At 38.0% G+C, this 22,102-nt stretch overlaps 1 protein-coding gene across 1 annotated transcript in view; it reads right to left on the bottom strand.

Moving 5' to 3' along the window:
• Window positions 1-1,635: 1,635 nt before the first annotated feature.
• The window catches only part of LOC121382683 (DNA ligase 1-like), a 44,728-nt gene continuing 24,261 nt past the window's right edge, over window positions 1,636-22,102 (bottom strand). The window contains exons 2-3 of the mRNA XM_041512221.1: window positions 9,117-9,528; window positions 1,636-7,917 (exon numbers count right to left, since the gene is read on the bottom strand). Of these exons, the coding sequence (XP_041368155.1) occupies window positions 6,275-7,917; window positions 9,117-9,528 (2,055 nt within the window). The 3' untranslated portion in view covers window positions 1,636-6,274. The remainder of the gene's footprint in view (window positions 7,918-9,116; window positions 9,529-22,102) is intronic.

Below are 22,102 nucleotides of genomic sequence, written 5' to 3'. Positions count from 1 at the left end.
GGGGGGGGGGGGGGGGGAGGCATGTCCCCCGCTTTTTTAGCAGCAGTGATGGTTTTTATATACATATACATATATATATATATATATATTCTCTTTGTATGCGTGTGTGGCCCCCCACGTCCATATTAATGTTATGAGATGTACACTTGGGTTCTACTAAAATAGTATATGTATTTACATTACAAAGACACATCAAGGGGAATAAAGGGATTGTGCTGGGTGTTGGGCTCCATAGTATAAACTTGTGCGCAATACGGTACTTTGAGTGAAACACTCGCCTATTCGAGTAAAATTCTGCTATAGCAATTTAAATATACACAACACTTTTTAAATTATATTTTGGCAAGTAGATTATTTTGTCCGCACCATTTTATGATTGTAACATAAATTTTACAATATATCTTCATGCTCCTCATTATTCATAGTAAATGCTCTTATATGTCTTGCTGTGATTATGTCTAGATATCTAGGATACACTTAGCAAAAAGAGGATTTTTAGAAGGGTGTAAAAAAAGAGAGGATAGAACGAGGAATGAAAAATAGAAAAAGAAATGTCACATACAATCATTATGTGATATTTAAATGCATGTTATTTGGAGGTTGAGAAATACATTGTTTTTTGTTAAGAAATACATTGTGTTAAGTTGTAAAAATATGTGAAAATAAATGGAACATTGTCAAAATATGTGTGCATCAAGTATTAATGTAATTAGTTGCGGGGCAGGGGCAGTTGTGTCAAATTGTTTTTTGTTTTTTATCACAGGGGTGGAGAGACCCATTTTTTCTAGCTACATCCTTAGAAATGTTCCACCCTATACAAAAATGTCACATACATACACCATAATAGATTTTCAAGAAGACTTTACAATATAGCAATGTTTTACTGTTTTATTCATAGGAACACACTAGAACATACAGTAGATAACAAAATGTACTCGGAAGAAAAACTTCAGTTAACCACATCTCTTGTAAGTTGAATATTTGTAAATTTACATCTGAAAGAAAATATATAAATAAAATATCCGTACAAAAATAACAGCATTTCCCAATTAAACATGAACAGTATTAAAAACACAATTCTTTAGAGAACAATTAACATAGAACTACTAACAAGTCTGAATAGTGCAAAGTCATGTCGCTGTGGACCTTTATCTTTAAAAATATCTACCGTATGTTCACTGTAAGTTAAAAATAAAAACATGTCCATAACAGGCAATTGATCCTACAACCTACGACATCTCAGTCAACTGCTCAACTGCCACCTAAATCCCACCTCTGACACCAAGTAGCTGTAGGATGAAATGCGCTCAGGTGGTGTTAAACAGTCCTTTCCTTTTAGATCAAAACTCATTGTTCATTCAGAACCTAAGTAACAAGGAGTGGAATGTTAAATAACATATGAACAAAGAACTATATACAGTGAAACCCGTTTAAACTGGACATGCTCGGGACCAAGTAAAATGTCCAGTTAAAAGAGGTACCGTATATGGTTTATGAAGTTTAAGTTTTGTACAAATTATTAAAAAGGAATTGTTAAAAATATTCCATTTTGAGGAAATTCTAGTTTACAGAGGGTCCAGTTATGCAAGGTTTCACTGTATATTTTCATTTATGTCATTTTGAGAGAAAAAACATGGTGCAAGAAGGATGTATTGTCCAGTAAACAATCGTCTTGGGAGTGGCTGTCCTAAATATGAGGCACTAGATAGAGATTCATGGAATCAACCACTATTTTGCCAAATATGCATTGTACAGAGATATGGTTTTGATCGCAGATAACACTTTTGTCATTTAGATTGGCTGCAACATGATGTAGAATATATATATATATATATCATGTGAAGCACAGTTTTAATATCCTGGCCAATGGGCATAGATCGCCCTTTAACAGAAACCTTACTGTCATAGTATTGAATTGTATGAACAACAGCATACCTTCAATGCTAACTCCAACATACTGAAACTGGGGTATATTCAATACTATATTGTGTTTTGGAAATGAACTCTTCATACTGTTTAATCAAAGACTATTAGATGAGATGTTAAAACATGTGGTAATGCTAACACTTAATCAAGAGTGTTAAAGAGTAAAGAAAGAAATGTTTAACAACATGCCTGAACATTTTAAACTATGGACATTACATGTCTAACATCTGATGCCAAGCAGGTCAGGTCAGGTCAGGTCAGGTCAGGTCAGGTCATAGGGTTTTATGTGCACATTCAGAACAAGCTGTTGTAGTGCACACCTGAGTGCCAAGCAAATTACCATACTCCTCTTGAATAGTAGCACAGGATAATTTATGAACATCTTATCACACAACATAACAAACAACAGACATTCATATACCAGGCAAAGGGCACTGGTTGCAATGGAACAAACACAATTACACTTGGTGCAATACACTTAAATATTTTTCTTCTGCTTAGAAGCAAAACATCTTTAAATGCAGTTTCTCTTAAATTAATAGACAAATTGTATCTTTAATATGCAAATATATCCACAAACAGTGAACAGAAGATAGAGATAACAATTTAAAGTGCTATCAGAGCATACGGGTCCCTCATTCATTCATGTGTATTGCTTGGGGTGTGCATGCTATTTGCATCCATGCTAGGTGTAAAGCCATCCCACTTTGCATGTTTTGCTACTGTGTGTATCAACAGTAGTGTAGCGTGGCAGGGCCACTGGTGCGGTTGCCCTGGCTGCAAAATTCTGGACTGGTGGAAGGGACTCAGGGAGTGCCAACGGTCCACTGGTTAGGGGGTGCAATACTTGCCTTGCCCCGGGCACTGGCAACCCACGCTATACCACTGTGTGTCAAGGAAGTATGTTTAGCTTAAATTATGGGTACAAAATGGAAACACCATGACATTGGGCTAAACCTCTATAAAACCAAGACCAAAAATCTTGATGTGTGCTAACAGGTTTGTTTAACAACCTTTTAAAAACGTGCATGCTTCATTTTTTAAAATGGCAATCCATGAATCAAGTCCCATACTATTCCTGTTAATGAAAATCAGGGGAATGTCAGTCTTAGAAAAATAAGAACTAGTCTAACATCTGTTGGAAAACTCGTTCCAGCCAGTGCACCATGACTGGTATATCAAAGGCCATGGTATGTGCTATCCTGTCTGAAAAGGTGCATATAAAAGATCTCATGCTACTAATGGAAAAATGTAGCGGCTTTCCTCTCTAAGACTATATGTCAAAATTACCAAATGTTTGACATCCAATAGCCAATGATTGACAAATCAATGTGCTCTAGTGGTGTTGTTAAACAAAACAAACTTTCACTGTCGGAAAACAAAACTTTCGTGTCCAGATAATAATATCATACTGTAAAAAAAAAACATGAAAAAAATATATTCTCATGTGATGTAAAATTATGGTAAGATGTGAAATGACAGAAATCCACATGGATTCTGGTAGAATTTGACAACATTTTATCATTACACAGTACATTAAACATGAAATCTAAACAGACAGCAAAATATTGTGTTGTTGGTGTGCAAAAACTAGCAAGGAAAAAACCCACACACACATGGTTCCAAAAACGGATTTTTAAATAATGGTGGCATTATCATTTGAATGTTAAATTACTATCACAAATTCTGTTTTAAACTATACAACATTTGTACATGTGCTAGGAGCTAAAAAAAATATTAAAATTAAAATTAAATTATGCAATAGGTATCTGATAATAAAAACATTAATACAATGATAACATCAACATAAATTAGTAACAAATAAATCGTAATTATGTCTAATGATATATACACCATCAAAATGAATAATAAAACATGTACTAGTACCTAATCTTGCTCGACATGGCATTAAAATGGAATGCAACCCCCACACACACACACTTTTTTTCTTGGGTCAATTTACGAATAGGTTGACACAATTTTTTTAATTTCAGAACTGGAATTAAAGTGTGTTGAAGATTTTATTTAACACCACCACCAGAACTCATTGGCTATTGGATGTCAAACATTTTTGACACACTCTTAGAGAATATCTGCTACATTTTTCCATTAGTAGTATTAAGGGATCTTTTACATACACTTTCCCATAGACAGAACAGCACATACCACAGACTGATATTTCAATCATGGGACACAGGATGGGACAGGAAAAAACTCAAGCATAGTGACCAAGCTAGATCCCACTGCTTTTGAAATGTGTGTGTTTGTCAGGGTGGGTGGGGATCACCGTATAGATGAGACTGACCAATAGCTGAAAACACACAGCAGTCATTTAAAATATTAATATAATTTAATTTATGGGTCTGTCATTTACTTTTTGTAGGAAAACTTTATGGTCTGACCATATCTATTACACTTATGTGGGCAAGATGTAGCCCAGTGGTAAAGCGCTAGCCTGATGCGTGGGTGATCTAAGGTTCGATCCCTGTCAGTGGGCAATTTGGGCTATGTCTCATTTCAGCCAGTACACCACAACCACTATATCAAAGACCATGGTATGTGCTATCTTGTTTGTGGAATGGTGCATATAAAAGATCTCTTACTTCTAATGGATAAAAATGCAGTGGTTTTCCTCTCTAAGACAATATGTCAAAATTACCAAATGTTTTACAATCAATAACAGATAAATCAATGTGGTGTCATTAAACAAAACAAAGCAAACTTTTTATTACACTTATATGCAGGTGTTTATTATTATTATTATTATTATTTACTCACCAGTCAAATCAATGTTTATTATTATTATTATTATTTACTCACCAGTCAAATGAGGGTGTCACTCTTTTTTTTAAATTCATCATTTACAACATACAACACTAAATATATCTCTGAGCACCTTTATTTGAAAAATGTCCAGGGAGTATGCTCGCAATCCTGTTCTCTTTGGAAGGGAACTCGGCTGATTTACCTTCAGCAAACTCAAACCTGCCCTTTTTAGAATTTTAACAGACCTCCCCACTTTACAAATATTTACAGCAACAGAGGTTAGTAAATAGTAAATACAGAATTGCTTTGTACAAGATGAATAACTTCAGTCCATAAAATGAGCAGATTTCACTTCAGATAGTCACATTGTGTGTCTTTAAGGAATCCAGAAACAAACATTACTGATGCAAATATATATATACACAGTAAACAAAATTGTCTTATGACATAATTTGCTAACTTATATTTCCAATGAAATGATCACCCAAGAAAGTGAAAGGGAGAGGGAGGGAGGGAGGGAGAGAGATTGAGAGAGAGAGAGAGAGAGAGAGAGAGAGAAAGAGAGAGAGAGAGAGAGAGAAAGAGAGAGTGAGAGAGAGAGACACACACACACAGTGAGTATGTGTGAGAGAGAACGAGTCAGTGTGTGTGTGTGTGTGTGCGAGTGAGTGAGTGTGTGTGTGTGTGTGTGTGTGTGTGTGTGTGAGAGAGAGCGAGAGAGAGAGAGGTTTTGATTATTAATTCCTACAATATGTTATAGGAATAAAATAAGTCAAAAATAAAAACAATTTTTTTTATATCCATATCTACTTAGTTAAGTTCTATACATTGCAGACTGATAATACTTTCTGTTGAGTAAACTAAGGTAAGTTTTTTGGAAATTTGGTAGGGCGCTGCACAGTAACATTTAAATTGGAATACTGATTGTTTTTTAATCACACATACATTCCACATTAAATCTTATCATAATACTTATAAAATAATGTCCTGTTCTTATAAAGCTGAAGTTAATGCAGAAAAACAAAAACAGATACATGTATTTCCATCCTGTTATTTCACTATTTATATACACTGCCATGTGTAGACAGGACAACACATACCACAGCCTCTGATATACCAATCACTGGACATTGGAGGATGATCAATCAGAGAACCCATCGCAACTCAGTTGAGGATTGTACCACAATGTTACAAATATCACCCCAAATACAAATAAGATGATTCGTTCATAGGCTTCTTCACACTTACAAGATGAGAAAATAAAATTGATGATGACATGACATCTGGTTTATGATGTTCCATTTAAGTAGATAAATATATTGGACAAGTCTAAGAAGGTTAACTCTAACAATAAAGCCGAAATCCTACATCATTAAAAAAAGTTATTTTCTTATCTATGATGTTTAATTTCAGTATCCAAATCCAAGAGAATTTTAAATATTCCAAGAGGTCACTTTATATACAAGTATTAATCTACTCATCTTTTGTTAGAAAAATAAATCAGAGAGTACACGTATTAAAAACATTCAAGTTTGCAACTCTGACAGAAGTTTTCCGAGCGACACGGGTTCAGTAATGAGAGCTAAGTAACATCAGAATATGGATCTTCATCATCTTCCCCTCCCTGTGGGGCCAGAGATGGATTTTTCTTCTCATAGGCGACGTATTCTCCAGGTGCACATGTGTACGAATCTCTGCCAAATACAGGCATAACCTGAACCTCTGCCTCCTCGTAGAGTGGTTCTTCAACCTTTGCTACAGCAGCAACAAGAGCATCTGGTTCTTCGTACAGAGGTGGTGGAGCGACCTTGGAAGCCGCAGTACTTTTTGCTTTGAAAACCGAAGTAGCAGACGCCATGCCATAAATGTTTTCAGATGTTGTTGCAGTTTTTTCGTTGGTGAAACGATCGTAAGTCTCATCATCGTCATCTTCTTCGTCCACTGAGAAATTTTTTTCAGGAATTGGAGGCCCCTCGAAACTAGGCTGCATAGAAGCAGCCATCTTGATTTTGTCATAGTCTTCAGAATGTTCATTGTCCCCCTCACGACAATGCTCCTTCCACGCATCACCCTGCGTCTTCACCGGCTGCGAATAAATGTCACCCGGATTGCTTTCGGCCTTTTGGTTTGGGCTGGGTTTGCTGGAAGTGAACACTGGTTTTGGTGGACTCTGTGCTGCCTCAGAATACATGGGTTCGCCAGAATCCCTTGGACTCATATCGGAGATGTCTTCATAGTCATTCAGCATTGTCGGTTCATCGTAGGGATCTATTGTAAGAGATGTTGTAGGGGTCTTGTTCCTCTTCTTGTCCGACCGCTTGCTCTTCTTCTTTTCTTCTTTCAACCGTTTCAGTTCCTCCTTCTTCCTCTTTTCCTCTTCCTTCAGCCTTTTTTTTCTCTCTTTTTCTTCTTCCTCCTTCCGTTTTTTTTCCTCTTGTTTTTTCTTCTTATCAGATAGTTGTCTGCCTGATACTGTTTTTTGAAGTGCAGCATGGGCGACTTTTTCTTCTTGGTTTTCTACAGTCGTATCACTGTTCAAACTTTTAGACAGAGTGCTGCCACTTTCAGGATCCTCACCATCTTGGGGTTTTAACCTCAATTCCAATTTCTTTTTAAAGCTGTCATTAAGGTGGCTTGGACCTATAGTATTGTGATTATTATTTCGTTCAGCTGACACACTTTGAAACAGTTCTTTTTTGGTGCTATGTTCTGCTTTATAGGACTGTCCAACTGAATTAGATCTGGGTGCAAATTCATTTTCATGGTTTCGAGGTTTTGGAACTGGTTTTTCTTTACTGCCAACACTTGCAGCTCTTTCCTGTGACTCATTGCTTTGAGTTATTTGATCTTTTTTTGTTTTAGTAGATATCTTCTCCTGTGATGTTTGCCGTACGATATTAGAAGGCTTTTGGACTTCCTCTTGATGTCTGATCTGCTTGGTTCGAAAATTGACATTTTCGTAAATATTATCACCTTCTGTGGTGTAAAAAATAAAGCTACCAATACCTGACAAGCAACGCCTTCCTGATTCAAACTGAAAGACTGACTCAGTCCTTCCAAAACGTCGAATAAAACGATAAGGCCATTGATAAAGTGCTTTTCGTGATCCACAATCAATCAAGGCCAAATTGACAGGATTGATTGCCAGAAAGTACCAGCCATGCAGATTAAATCTCTGTGCTGTCTCATCATCCGCTATCTGCACTCTGTACATGGGCACAGCATCTATACAAATAACAAATAAAAAGTGAACAGTAAACAAATATTTAACACTGAAGACTGTGTATTTTTAATAATTAAGAATTCAGAATAGATCATCAACGTTTGTTTTTCTCCCATGACAATACATTATTTTATTTCCTTTAAGTTCTTATATCTAGGTTATAATCAATAGCACTGTTGGTAATAATAGACAACATCTGGCAGGGCACTACAGAGAAATATGACAGCTGGATTTTTATGTAAAAGATTTCTAGGATATTAAACAAGCTTCCATATTGTATCATGTTTATATCCCGATTAAAGCTCATAACAATGAAATTTATTTCACAAGGGGCATAAAAATGATATGAAATGGTAGCGCGTTTAATATTCTCAATGGGTAGGTGTAAACCACTTGCATCGACCAGTGATCCATAACTGGTTCAACAAAGGCCATGGTTTGTGCTATCCTGCCTGTGGGAAGCACAAATAAAAGATCCCTTGATTATCCTCTTACATCCAATGTTGCATAAATGTAGATCACAGTGACCTAATTATGGTATGTGATGAAATGGCTTCCTAGATTTCTAGATGAATTACAATAAAAACAAGAGATAAATTTGTCTCCCACATTAGTGGATTTCATACACATATAGATGGCCAGCACCATAACATGATATGTATGTTTTGAAATATAGGCATATAATTGCCCATGCATAACAGAGCTTATGCATTTGATATCAAAATCTAAAACCGATCCTTAAAAGTTAAAGAAATTTAGGTTGTAACCATCCTACAGTTTCAGTCTGTGAGATGTTTCATTTTTTTTCGATGGAATAGAATTGAGGTGAAAACCAAAATAAAATAAGAAAATGTTTTCAGCCAGGGCAAACTTGATACACAGTCTTAGAATAGTGCAATTCCCCTTTAATAATAAAGAATGCTTACTGGGGACTGCCGATTCATATATGATATTGTCATCCATGTACAAATGAATACTTACTGGGGTCTGCCGATTCATATACGATATTGTCATCCATGTACAAATGAATACTTACTGGGGTCTGCCGATTCATATACGATATTGTCATCCATGTACAAAAGAATACTTACTGGGGTCTGCCGATTCATATACGATATTGTCATCCATGTACAAAAGAATACTTACTGGGGTCTGCCGATTCATATACGATATTGTCATCCATGTACAAATGAATACTTACTGGGGTCTGCCGATTCATATATGATATTGTCATCCATGTACAAATGCTTGTAATCTTCTTCATCATCCGACTCTGCTGTAGTGTGTGCATGAGTCAGTCGACTTGCCATTCTGTTTTGATAGTCTTCTACTTGCTGGTGAAGAACTTTTATCCAGGTGTTCAAGCTTCTTTCACTGTTTACAGCAAAGGTATGTTTCTGATGGCTGGTAAGAATTTCAAATCCATGTTCCAAACCCTTTGGCTTTGAGTGCAGTCTTTCAGTTCTTATGTGTTCAACTTGTCCTAAATCGATCACCTTTTTGTTATGTGGATGCTTAATACTGTGAGGTTCTGATTCGAAGATCACGAGTTTTGGAGGAGTCTCTTCATTCCCTGGGTGTAGAACACACCATCGAGTTTGCCAGGATTTGGACTGGAAAGAAAAATACACAAACATATACATTTAAAATATAAAGTTAAAGTTTGTTTTGTTTAATGACATGACTAAAGCACATTGATTTATTAATCATCAGCTATTGGATGTCAAACTTTTAGTAATTTTGACATAATAGTCTTAAAGAGGAAACCCACTACATTTTTCCATTAGCAGCAAGGGATCTTTTATGTGCATCATCCCACACACTGGATAGCACATACCATGGGCTTTGACATACCAGTCGTGGTGCACTGGCTGGAATGAGAAATAGCCCAATGGGCCCACTGACAAGAATCGATCCAAGACCAACCGCATATCAAGCGAGCCGTTTACCACTGGACTATGTCCAGCCCTTAACATATAAATACATGTATAATGAAGGAAGGCAGGAAATGTTTTATTTAATGACACACTGAACACATTTTATTTATGGTTATATGGTGTCGGACATATGGTTAAGAACAACACAGATATTGAGGGAGGAAACCTGCTGTCACCACTTCATGGGTTACTCTTTTCAATTAGCAGCAAGGGATCTTTTATATGCACATACCACGGCCTTTGACGTACCAGTCGTGGTGCATTGGCTGTAGTGAAAAATAGCCCAATGGGCCCACTGACAGGGATCGATCCCAAACCGACCGTGCATCAAGTGAGCGCTTTACCACAATCTCGCCCCCTCATGTGTAATGAAAGAAAACTATGGATGGTAGTTGATCTGAGGAAATGGTAACATTTTTAATTTGTCAGCATTATTTGTTGGTTAGAACTGGCAAGAATAAAATCCATTTATTAAAGAATGTAATAGAGCCAAAACATTTTGTGGTAAATATTTCAATTGTATTAAAAAAAAATGCATATCAGATTGAAAAGAAAAGATCTTAGAAATTGGGAATTTTCTTTAACTGACAGAATAAAAAAGAAAAGAAAAGAAAGAAAAAGAAAAAAGAAAAGAAACCAGGGGCCTAATTCACTAAACTCTCTCAACTTTGCGATCTCGCAGTGCAATGCTAAAAGACTTGCAAAGAGGATGCTTTGTTGTCTAGCAGAGCCCAAGAGACCTTTGTGAATTAGGCCCCAGGACAATAGATATATGACCTGTTTGTATCATTATCCACTAATATTCAACAATACTTTAAATATATACATGTGTATCATTAATTTTGAAATATAATAATGAGTGTATTTCTTTAACTGACAAAATGAGTTTTACATCATCCACTAATATTCAACAATACTTTAAATATACACCATTAAGTTTGAAAGATAATGAGTGTATTTTCTTTAATTGACAAAATGAGTTTTACATACCACCCCATCCACTTTAAAGTAACTATTTTACACATTTAATGACAACAGCCATTTAACTCTGGATCATCCTCCACTGACATTTAGCTGCTACCATATTGTAAAAAAACACCAGTCTATTAAATGATGTAAACATTAATCATGAAGAACTTTTCTTTAACGGACAAAAGGAAGATGACAGCTCGTCACACCAAAGGAGGTCCTCCTCTATATATTATCTATATATAGAACCATTCACAGATATTGTGTAACATTTAAACAAAATAATAACAAAATAAAAATAAATAAAAATACACTATTCAGCAATGTAAGAATGAATCATGAAGCTATCTTAGCGCAATGAAATTGTAAAACCATTGTAGGCTATGACATCACGGTGGCGTGTGTTGTAGTGACATTATAGCTTATTTTTTGCAGGACTTCTACTATGCACTTTCTCAGCCCCCCCTCCCCCATTTTTGTCGCCAATTTTTATTTCGGAACTTTAAAATGTCTTATAATGCTAATATGGAAACCTGACGATACAACCATAAAAATGAGCCCCCGCCCTCCCACTTTGAAAATCCATCCTACGGGCCTGTACTAACCATACGAACATATGATTTGTTAAGATATATTTCTGATCATATATCCTTGAAGCAACAGTGTCAAGAGAGTGAGATAGCTGCAGATGGAATCGCCCCCAGGGCCCAAGCACCAACAGTATCTGCAAATCCAACAAGTCCTCTAAACCTGATAGCCACATGACCAAGTAAAACGTCTGGTATTAAAGGGTATCCAGTTTACAGAGGTTCTGTTGTGTTGTGATTCTGGTTTATAGAGTGTCTGGTTTTGAGAGATTTTACTGTACGTTTAAACAGGGCTTCTAGAATTTTGATAAAATCCACTAGGCATGGCATCAGTTATTTTAAAAATTTACTAGCCACAATTAAAAATTCACAAGCCCTACTTTACTTAAGTTAGTACAATTTTACTAAATAATAGTAATAATCAAATATGCCACCTAAAGAGGGAGATAGAGCTTAAAAACACTAACATTGGGGGGTTGAGGTGGGAGCAAGATATTCATATTTACAAAATAGACTTAACTGCAACATTTGACCAAAAAAATTAACTAGGCATGGCAATAGTAGTTATTTACTAGCCCAACACTGAACATCACTAGCCATGGGAGTAGGGATACCATAATCTAGAATCCCTGGTTTAAAACTAATTTTGTTGACAACCTTTTAATTCTGCCTTCCTCATCATATTTAAAATAATAAATTGCTATGGAAAGTCTAACAGGCATTTCAAGAAAAGACTATTTTAAAGCAGCTCTCTTGCACACTTAATGACTACAGCCAATCAAGGGGTGGGATTTAGCTCAGTCGGATGAGTCGCTTGAGGGGCTTGCATTGCAGGATCGAACAACCTCAGTGGATCCATTCAACTGATTTGGGTTTTCTCGTTTCAACCAGTGTATCACACTGAACAAACTGGACAATGCACTTTCCTGTCTGTAGGAAAGTACATATAAAAATCCCTTGCTGCATTAGGAAAAATGTAGCAGGTTTCCTCTGATGACCACATGTCAGGATTACCAAATGTTTGACATACAATAGCCAATGCTTAATTAATCAGTGGTTTCGTTAAACAAAACAAACTTTAACAAGAAGGAAGGAAGGAAATGTTTTATTTAAGGATGCACTCAACACATTTTATTTACGGTTACATGGCATCGGACATATAGTTAAGGACCACACAGATACTGAGTGATGAAACCCGCTATCTCCAATTCATGGGCTACTCTTTTCGATTAGCAGCAAGGGATCTTTTATATGCACCATCCCACAGACAGGATAACACATACCATGGCCTTTGATACACCAGTTGTAGTGTACTGGTTGGAGCGAGAAATAGCCCAATGGGCCCACCGACGGGGATCAATCCCAGACTGACCGCACATCAAGCGAGTGCTTTACCACTGGGCTACGTTCTGCCCCTCAAACTTTAACGGTCATTAACTAGATTTGGCTTTGGTAGCCGACCATGAAACAAGATATCTGCATATATGTGAATATGCATAACAATTAATTTACCATTTAACAGCAGACTTGATAACCTGACACTTAACAGGACAGAATGTGTGTTAAACAAACAAAATCATATTGAAACTACATCGTGGCTCTGTGACATACACTGTCAATCCTTCATCCAGTCATCAGTTACCACAGACCATCTGTCTGTGTTTAAAAATCACCAAATCAACATGGAACCATAATGTTAATTTGCTAGCTTTTCACTGTGGTGAATATCCATACATGTAGCTGCAACTATAAATCAACTGAACACAAAACTTTAACACAACAGTTGAAGTTGCTGAACCCACTGTCACCACATCATGGGCTACTCTTTTCGATTAGCAGCATGCGATCTTTTATATGCATCATATCACAGACAGGGTAGTAAAATACCACGGCCTTTGATATACCAGTCGTGGTGCACTGGCTGGAACGAGAAATAGTCCAACGGCAATGGGCCTAATGACGTGGATCGATCCTAGACCGACCACGCATCAGGAGTGCACTTTACCATGGGGCTACGTCCCGCTCGATGTGAGGTCAGTCTGGGATCGATCCTAGACCGACCACGCATCAGGAGTGCACTTTACCATGGGGCTACGTCCCGCTCGATGTGAGGTCAGTCTGGGATCGATCCTAGACCGACCACGCATCAGGAGTGCACTTTACCATGGGGCTACGTCCCGCTCGATGCGAGGTCAGTCTGGGATCGATCCTAGACCGACCACGCATCAGGAGTGCGCTTTACCATGGGGCTACGTCCCGCTCGATGCGAGGTCAGTCTGGGATCGATCCTAGACCGACCACGCATCAGGAGTGCGCTTTACCATGGGGCTACGTCCCGCTCGATGCGAGGTCAGTCTGGGATCGATCCTAGACCGACCACGCATCAGGAGTGCACTTTACCGTCCCGCTCGATGGGGCTACGGATCCCGCTCGATGCGAGGGGCAGTCCCGCTCGATCGATCCTAGACCGACCACGCATCAGGAGTGCACTTTACCATGGGGCTACGTCCCGCTCGATGCGAGGTCAGTCTGGGATCGATCCTAGACCGACCACGCATCAGGAGTCCACTTTACCATGGGGCTACGTCCCGCTCGATGCGAGGTCAGTCTGGGATTGATCCTAGACCGACTAACGCATCAGGAGTGCACTTTACCATGGGGCTACGTCCCGCTCGATGCGAGGTCAGTCTGGGATCGATCCTAGGGGCTACCCCGCTCGATGCGAGGTCACGCATCGATCCTAGACCGACTACGCATCAGGAGTGCACTTTACCATGGGGCTACGTCCCGCTCGATGTGAGGTCAGTCTGGGATCGATCCCCGTTAGTAGGCCCATTAGGATATTTCTCGTTTGACGCCATATAACTGTAAATAAAATGTGTTGAGTACATCATTAAATAAAACATTTCCTTCCTTTCCTTCCTTCAGTCCAGATCAGGTACACACTCTACCAACACATAAATCAAGTTAAAGCTTCTAATGTTTAACGACACCACTAGACCACGTTGATTTATTCAACATCAGTTACTGGATGTCAAACGTTTCCCCCCACATGCAGGACAGTACATACCACAGCCTTTGATATATCAGTTGTGGAGCACCCGGATGAGACATGGAAAACCCAAAAGAGGTTTGTTTTGTTTAATGACACCACTAGAGCACACTGATTTATTAATCATTGGCTATTGGACATCAAACATATGGGCATTTTTGACGCAGTCATAGAGAGGAAACCCGCTACATTTTTTCATAGCAGCAAGGAATCTTTTATATGCACTTTCCCACAGACAGGATGACACATACCACGGCCTTTGCTATACCAGTTGTGGTGCACTGGTTGGAACGAGAAATAGTCCAATGGGCCCACCGACGTGGATCGATCCTAGACTGACCACACATCAGGTGTCCGCTTTACCACTGGGCTACGTCCCGCCCCACCCAAATGAGAATGGGTCCATTGAGGTGGTTTGATCCTACGACACAAGCACCTCAGGCGAGTGCTCCATCAACCGAGCTACATTCAGCCACAAGATAATAAAAAAACAATCCTGTAGGCCCTTTTAAAATGGGTGATGACACCACTATAGAAGAAGAAATGGTTTAATTAACGACACACTCAACACATTTTATTTACGGTTATATGGTGTCAGACATATGGTTAAGGACCACACAGATTTTGAGAGGAAACCCGCTGTCGCCACTACATGGGCTACTCTTTCCGATTAGCAGCAAGGGATCTTTTATTTGCACTTCCCACAGGCAGGATAGCACAAACCATGGCCTTTGTTGAACCAGTTATGGATCACTGGTTGGTACAAGTGGTTTACACCTACCCATTGAGCCTTGCGGAGCACTCACTCAAGGTTTGGAGTCGGTATCTGGATTAAAAATCCCATGCCTTGACTGGGATCCGAACCCAGTACCTACCAGCCTGTAGACCAATGGCCTAACCACGACGCCACCGAGGCCAGTGACACCACTACAGAGCACCTTGATATATTAATCATCTGCTATTGGATGTCAAACATTTGGTCACTTTGATGTGCCTTGAAGGCGCTGACACTGCTTATTTGTACATGATCATACGGAACTTTAGTCAGAATTAAATTAATAAATTAAATATAATATAATACATAATGTGCTTCAGTAAACCCCCATCCCACACTACTCTCCCCAAACCCCCCTCCTGCACTACTCCCCCCAAAACCCCCATCAAAACCATAAAAAAATAGTTTCTTACACACCCGTTGGTGAGAACACCATGTGTTATTTATGATTACACATACTTCAACTTGTTAACACATGTACGTGTGTTAACAATTTCAAGACATACGACTGGCTGCTCCTAGGTGACCAGGTCACCAATGCCCTACCACCAATGAAATACTACATGATGGAAATTGATTACACTGTGACGTATAGTCAGCTACAAGTGCAACGACTGTAAATAACTTTTAGTCGAAAAAGATGTTAAAATTTGCTTAAAACCTGGTTTTTGAGGATATGTAAGAAATAGAATAATATATTCGTGTCTGTTAGATACCATTTATCTCACAACTTGTTGCTTAAAAACGTATCAAACTCGCTTTCGCTTGTTAGATACATTTTAATACTTGTTGTGAGATAAATGGTATCTAACGAGCACTCATATATTATTCTCTATTTATAGGACCGAAAAATAATAATGTTACTTTATTAGCCACAGATTTCTAAACACAAAATGTCCCTGTTGGTTTATTACCTAGATGTTCCTAGAGTAAACCTAATTACACAGACTTGTACAGTGTTCACCTAAATACAAAATTATCATGCTGCTTTATTAGCCAGATTGCTTTTGAAGAATTAATGTTCCATTGTCATGGTTGTAAGTTCCACATTTCACTACTTTGTATTTATTTGTTATAACTAACTATAAATCAATTGATCCCACAAAAAGAATTATTGCATAATTAAAGAATTTGAGAATATAGCAATTGTAACAATTGTAATGGTAATATGCTGCCAATGGCTAACAATATAAATTACACAGGAAAGTAAAAAAGTCTGTTTTGTTAAACAATATCACTATAGCACATTGATTTATAAATCATTGGCTATTGGATGTCAAACATTTGGTAATTTTGACATATAATCATGGAGAGGAAACCTGCTACATTGTTCCATTAGTAGCAAGAGATCTTTTATATGCACCATCCCACAAGCAGGATAGCACATACCAAGGCCTTTGGTGTACTGGCTGGAATAAGAAATAGCCCAATGACGGGGATCGATTCTAGAATGACCGCACACCAAGAAAGTACTTTACCATTGGGCTACGCCCCCCCCCCCCCCCTCCCCACCAGTAAAGTCAAAGTCCTCTTTTTTTTGCCAAATCTAGCATGGTTTCTGAACTCCCTTTTCTAGGTAGCTGGGTCTTCAATTTTGTTTTTAAATACCACAAAGAATTATGGCTACGGTATATATGGCTGGTTTTACAAATAATGACAATTGGAGAGACATACTTAACTACAACTACATAAACCAATAGAAATATTGCATAAACTGTTTACAGGATAGGCCTATTCATGTTATAAAACAATTAGAACCACACACATATACAAACTCAATGGGGATTCAAATGCATGTTTAGCTCTTATAGAAGTAATTCTAGGGGTGTAGCTAGTTTAATTTGTTTTTGGAGGGGGTGGGATGTAGCCCAGTGGTAAAGCATTTGCTTGATGTGCGGTCGGTCTAGGATTGATCCCCGTCGGTGGGCCATTGGGCTATTTCTAGCTCTAGCCAGTGCAGCATGACTGGTACATCAAAGGCCGTCGTATGTGCTATCCTTTCTGTGGGAAGGTGTATATAAAAGATCCCTTGCTACTAATGGAAAAATGTAGCGTGTTTCCTCTCTGCAGATAAAAAACCCCTTTGCTACTAATATAAAAAATTTAACAGGTTTCCTCCTTAACACTATATGTCAAAATTACCAAATGTTTGACATCCAATAGCCGATGATTAACAAATCAATGTGTTCCAAGACCTCACGCGAAGTAAAAATCATAGCGAGGCCAAAGTTTTTTACAGGAGGGAAAGAAAAAAGAAAGAAATGTTTTATTTAACGACGCACTCAACACATTTTATTTACGGTTATATGGTGTCAGACATATGGTTACGGACCACACAGATATTGAGAGAGGAAACCTGTTGTCACCACTTCATGGGCTACTCTTTTTGATTAACAGCAAGGGATCTTTTATATGCACCATCCCACAGACAGGGTAGTACACACCACAACCTTTAATATACCAGTCATGGTGAACTGGCTGGAATGAGAAATAGCCCAATGTGCCCACTGATGGGGATCGATCCCAGACCGACCGCGCATCAAGTGAGCACTTTACCACTGGGCTATGTCCCGCCCACTTACAGGAGGGAGACTTGAAGTTTTAATCTAAAAATAAACAAATAAATAAATACGTTTAAAGAAGTTACAGCGGTCTCACAAAGTAGTAGTCAAAAGTGACCACCGAGTACAGGTGCAACTTTTACAGTCAGTATTTTTTTTTCTTTTTACCATCTGTACTGCTGTTTAAAAAAAAATCACCTTTCCACATGTCGCCTTATTCAGAAGAAAAAAAATGTAATTAAAAAACACTAATTTAACCATTTGGAATGTCAACATCAGATTACGAAGAGGCAATTAAATGCATTCCAGTCACAACTTCTTAATTGATACATAGTGGAGATGTCTGACTGAATGGGTACTAATATCTGTGAAGGTGTGAAGATTGCTCATTTGCTGCTCAATGGGTAGGTGTAAACCACTTGCACCGACCAGTGATCCATAACTGGTTCAACAAAGGCTATGGTTTGTGCAATCCTGCCTGTGGGAAGCGCAAATAAAAGATCCCTTGCTGCTAATCGGAAAGAGTAGTCCATGTAGTGGCGACAGCGGGTTTCCTCTCAAACTCTGTGTGGTCCGTAACCATATGTCTGACGCCATATAACCGTAAAATGTGTTGAGTGCGTTGTTAAATAAAACATTTCTTTCTTTCTTTCAATGGCCAAACATTTGTGAAAAGTGGGTTAATCACTATGAAAGTTAAACTTTATCAGTAACAGTACATGATAAAGCTATATACAAAATTTCACATCAATATTTTCAGGTATTGCAAAACAAAAGTCCGGAATAGTTTTTTCATATCTCCTAAGTTCAATGGCCATAATTTTGTCAAAAATGGGTAAATTGCAATGAAAGTTAAACTTCATCTGTAACAGTATGTGATAAAAGTAAAGTAAAGTTTGTTTTATTTAACGACGCCACTAGAGCACATTGATTTTTTATCTTATCATCGGCTATTGGACGTCAAACATATGGTCATTTTGACACTGTTTTAAAGAGGAAACCCGCTGTCGCCACATAGGCTACTCTTTTTTCGACAGGCAGCAAGGGATCTTTTATTTGCGCTTCCCACAGGCAGAATAGCACAAACCATGGCCTTTGTTGAACCAGTTATGGATCACTGGTCGGTGCAAGTGGTTTACACCTACCCATTGAGCCTTGCGGAGCACTCACTCAGGGTTTGGGGTCAGTATCTGGATTAAAAATGCCATGCCTCGATTGGGATCCGAACCCAGTACCTACCAGCCTGTAGACCGATGGCCTGCCACGACGCCACCGAGGCCAGTCAGTATGTGATAAAGCTACATACAAAATTTCAGACAGACAGATGGATGGACAGACCGACAGAAGGACGGAGATGAAACTTATAGTCCCCTCCAGTTGGACTGGTAGGGGACTAATAATTGAAGAATTTGGAAATGAAAAATATATTTTATATGGAGACATCAATTTTGTAGACACAAATAATTACACGCATATCAACAACCCTAAAGCTATGGACAAAATACTAAAAAACTTAGGAAAATATAGTTTTAAAAATCCATTCTGAAGACTGAGAACTCTACCTCCAGTTTAAAAAAATATACTTAAGTAAAAGAAAAAATCCTGTAAAACAAGCTTGACTAGACTTTTATCTTCTTTCAGATAATCTAATGCAATTTGTTGAAAAAGTTAAAATAGACAGCTCTTATAGATTTGACCACTCCAGGGTCATTTTACATTTAAAACTACACCACTTTTATACACGGTAACAAACTGGAAATTTAACAATTCCTTGCTTAAAGATAAAACATATGTACAAACCATTAAAGAAACTATTTCAAATATTAAATGTCTACATGCCCAGTGGTAAAGTGCTCGCTCGATGCGTGCGGTCTGAAATCGATCCCCGTCGGTGTGTGGGCTATTTCTATTTCCAGCCAGTGCACCACGACTGGTATATCAAAGGCCGTGGTATGTACTACTACCCTGTCTACCCCGTTCCAACCGGTGTACCACAAGCAGTCAAAGGCCATGGGATGTGCTATTCTGTCTATGGGATGGTACGTATAAAAGATTTCTTTCTGCATTAGGAAAAATGTAGCGGGTTTCCTCTGATGATGATGAGTCAGAATTATAAAATGTTTGACATCTAATAGTCGATGATTAATTAATTAATTGCTTGAGTGGTGTCGTTAAACAAAACAAACTTTAAAAAAAAAAAAAAAAACCAGATGCTAATCACAATTAATAAATACTTTTGGTGGGATAATACATTGTGTACTATTATGATTACTTAAGATTACTTAAAGCGAACAGCTTTGAAAGAACACCTTTTAAACAATATAAAAAATTAAATTATCATATTGGGTTTATTAACTTGATTTTTCTAGTTTGACAAACAACAACAACAAACAAACACCATAATTTAGAATAAAAATTGGGTTATGTAATAAATGTATATCCTGAGGTTTGTACACATTAGTCATGGCCACCAACTTTGACCTTGACAGAGATCCACCCAAAGATGAAAATGTGACTTGGAGGCCAGCAAAGAATGCAGATTAGTTTACCGAGATTTCATGAGATGGTAAACTCAGATATACTGATAGTGTATAACACCCAGTCTACCATATAAACAGGATCCATCCATTTGGGTGTGTTCTAGAAACTCAAAACTGTGCTGTATCCGTGAACACATAAATATACACACTGTCTGCTGACATTAAATAAAACATTGACCTACTTAAAAGTGCTTTGTGTCAAGCCACTTCTGTATGATGACAAAGCCATTACACACAATCACAGCGTTATCATCAAGGGAAGTATATGTGTTAAATTATATTGCTTATGAATATGGTGGTTATGAAAATATCTTGTAAACATGCAAAGAAATCATGCATTTCAAATTAGGAATTAAAAAAACCCACCATCTTAGTAAGTTTGAAAAAAAGTTATTTCAAATTAGGAATTAAAAACCCCCACCATCTTAGTAAGTTTGAAAAAAGTTCTGCAAATCATTTTAATTTTTTTTTTTTTAAAACCCACTTTACCTGAAATGAACAAGGAATGCCATTTTTTTACTAAAAATTGCACACAAAAGTAGTGGAAGGTTGTTTATGTTATTTCCAAAACACTTTTACTTCTTTTCTTACATCAAATCAAACTGAAATTGTTTCCAAAATATATTGTTGATAGAGGCTGGGAAGGTCTATAAGATCTTGGGATCTTGGTGTTTATCTAGCAGAGGCGGATTCAGGGGGGGGGGGGGGGGGAGGGGACCACCAGGGGAACACATGCTCCCCCCCCCCCCAATTTTTCAAGTGCCCTTTTTGTTTGTATAAAAATTGTTTTGCACATAAGCATTTTTAGGTGCATGAAGTTAAATTATGCATGTATGCGCATGCTTGCAGATGTGTGTCTGTGTTACTGAGTCTCAGCAGGGTTCACCACATTGTCTAACACGAGTAATGAGTGCCTTAAAGTTGCGTGATCAAAGTTGCACAATGATAGCCTAATAGTTTTTGCTTTGAAATTGTATAGATTTTCAAAATTCCTAATGAACAATAGGCTCTGTAATTGTATATATATCTGCCCTACCTAGACAGCTGTCTCTAGAATAGTGCCCTTTACAGCTATAATTTACAAATGCCCCTTTTGTATTGTTTTTTATGTATAACTGCCCTACCTAGACAAAGCCGTCCCTAGAATAGTTCCAGTTAAAATTATAATTTACAAATGCCCCTTTGTATCATTTTTTATGTACAACTGCTCTACCTAGACAGAGCCATCCTTAGAATAGACCCTTTAAAATTATAATTTACAAAAATGAAATGTTTTATTTAATGACGCACTCAACACATTTTATTTACGGTTATATGGCGTCAGACATATGGTTAAAGACCACACAGATTTTAAGAGGAAACCCGCTGTCACTACTACATGGGCTACTCTTTCCGATTAGCAGCAAGGGATCTTTTATTTGCACTTCCCACAGGCAGGATAGCACAAACCATGGCCTTTGTTGAACCAGTTATGGATCATTGGTCGGTGCAAGTGGTTTACACCTACCCATTGAGCCTTGCGGAGCACTCACTCAGGATTTGGAGTCGGTATCTGGATTAAAAATCCCATGCCTCGACTGGGATCCGAACCCAGTACCTACCAGCCTGTATACCGATGGCCTAACCACGACGCCACCGAGGCTGGTATATAATTTACAAATGCCCCTTTGTATAATTTTTTATGCATAACTGCCCTACCTAGACCAAGCCGTCACTAGAATAGTGCCTTTTAAAGTTTTAATTTACAAGTGCTTACAAGTGCCTCT

Source organism: Gigantopelta aegis, chromosome 10 (genome assembly GCF_016097555.1).
Source record: "Gigantopelta aegis isolate Gae_Host chromosome 10, Gae_host_genome, whole genome shotgun sequence".
Lineage (NCBI taxonomy): Eukaryota > Metazoa > Mollusca > Gastropoda > Neomphalida > Peltospiridae > Gigantopelta > Gigantopelta aegis.
This window is presented reverse-complemented; position numbering and strand designations above follow the sequence as displayed.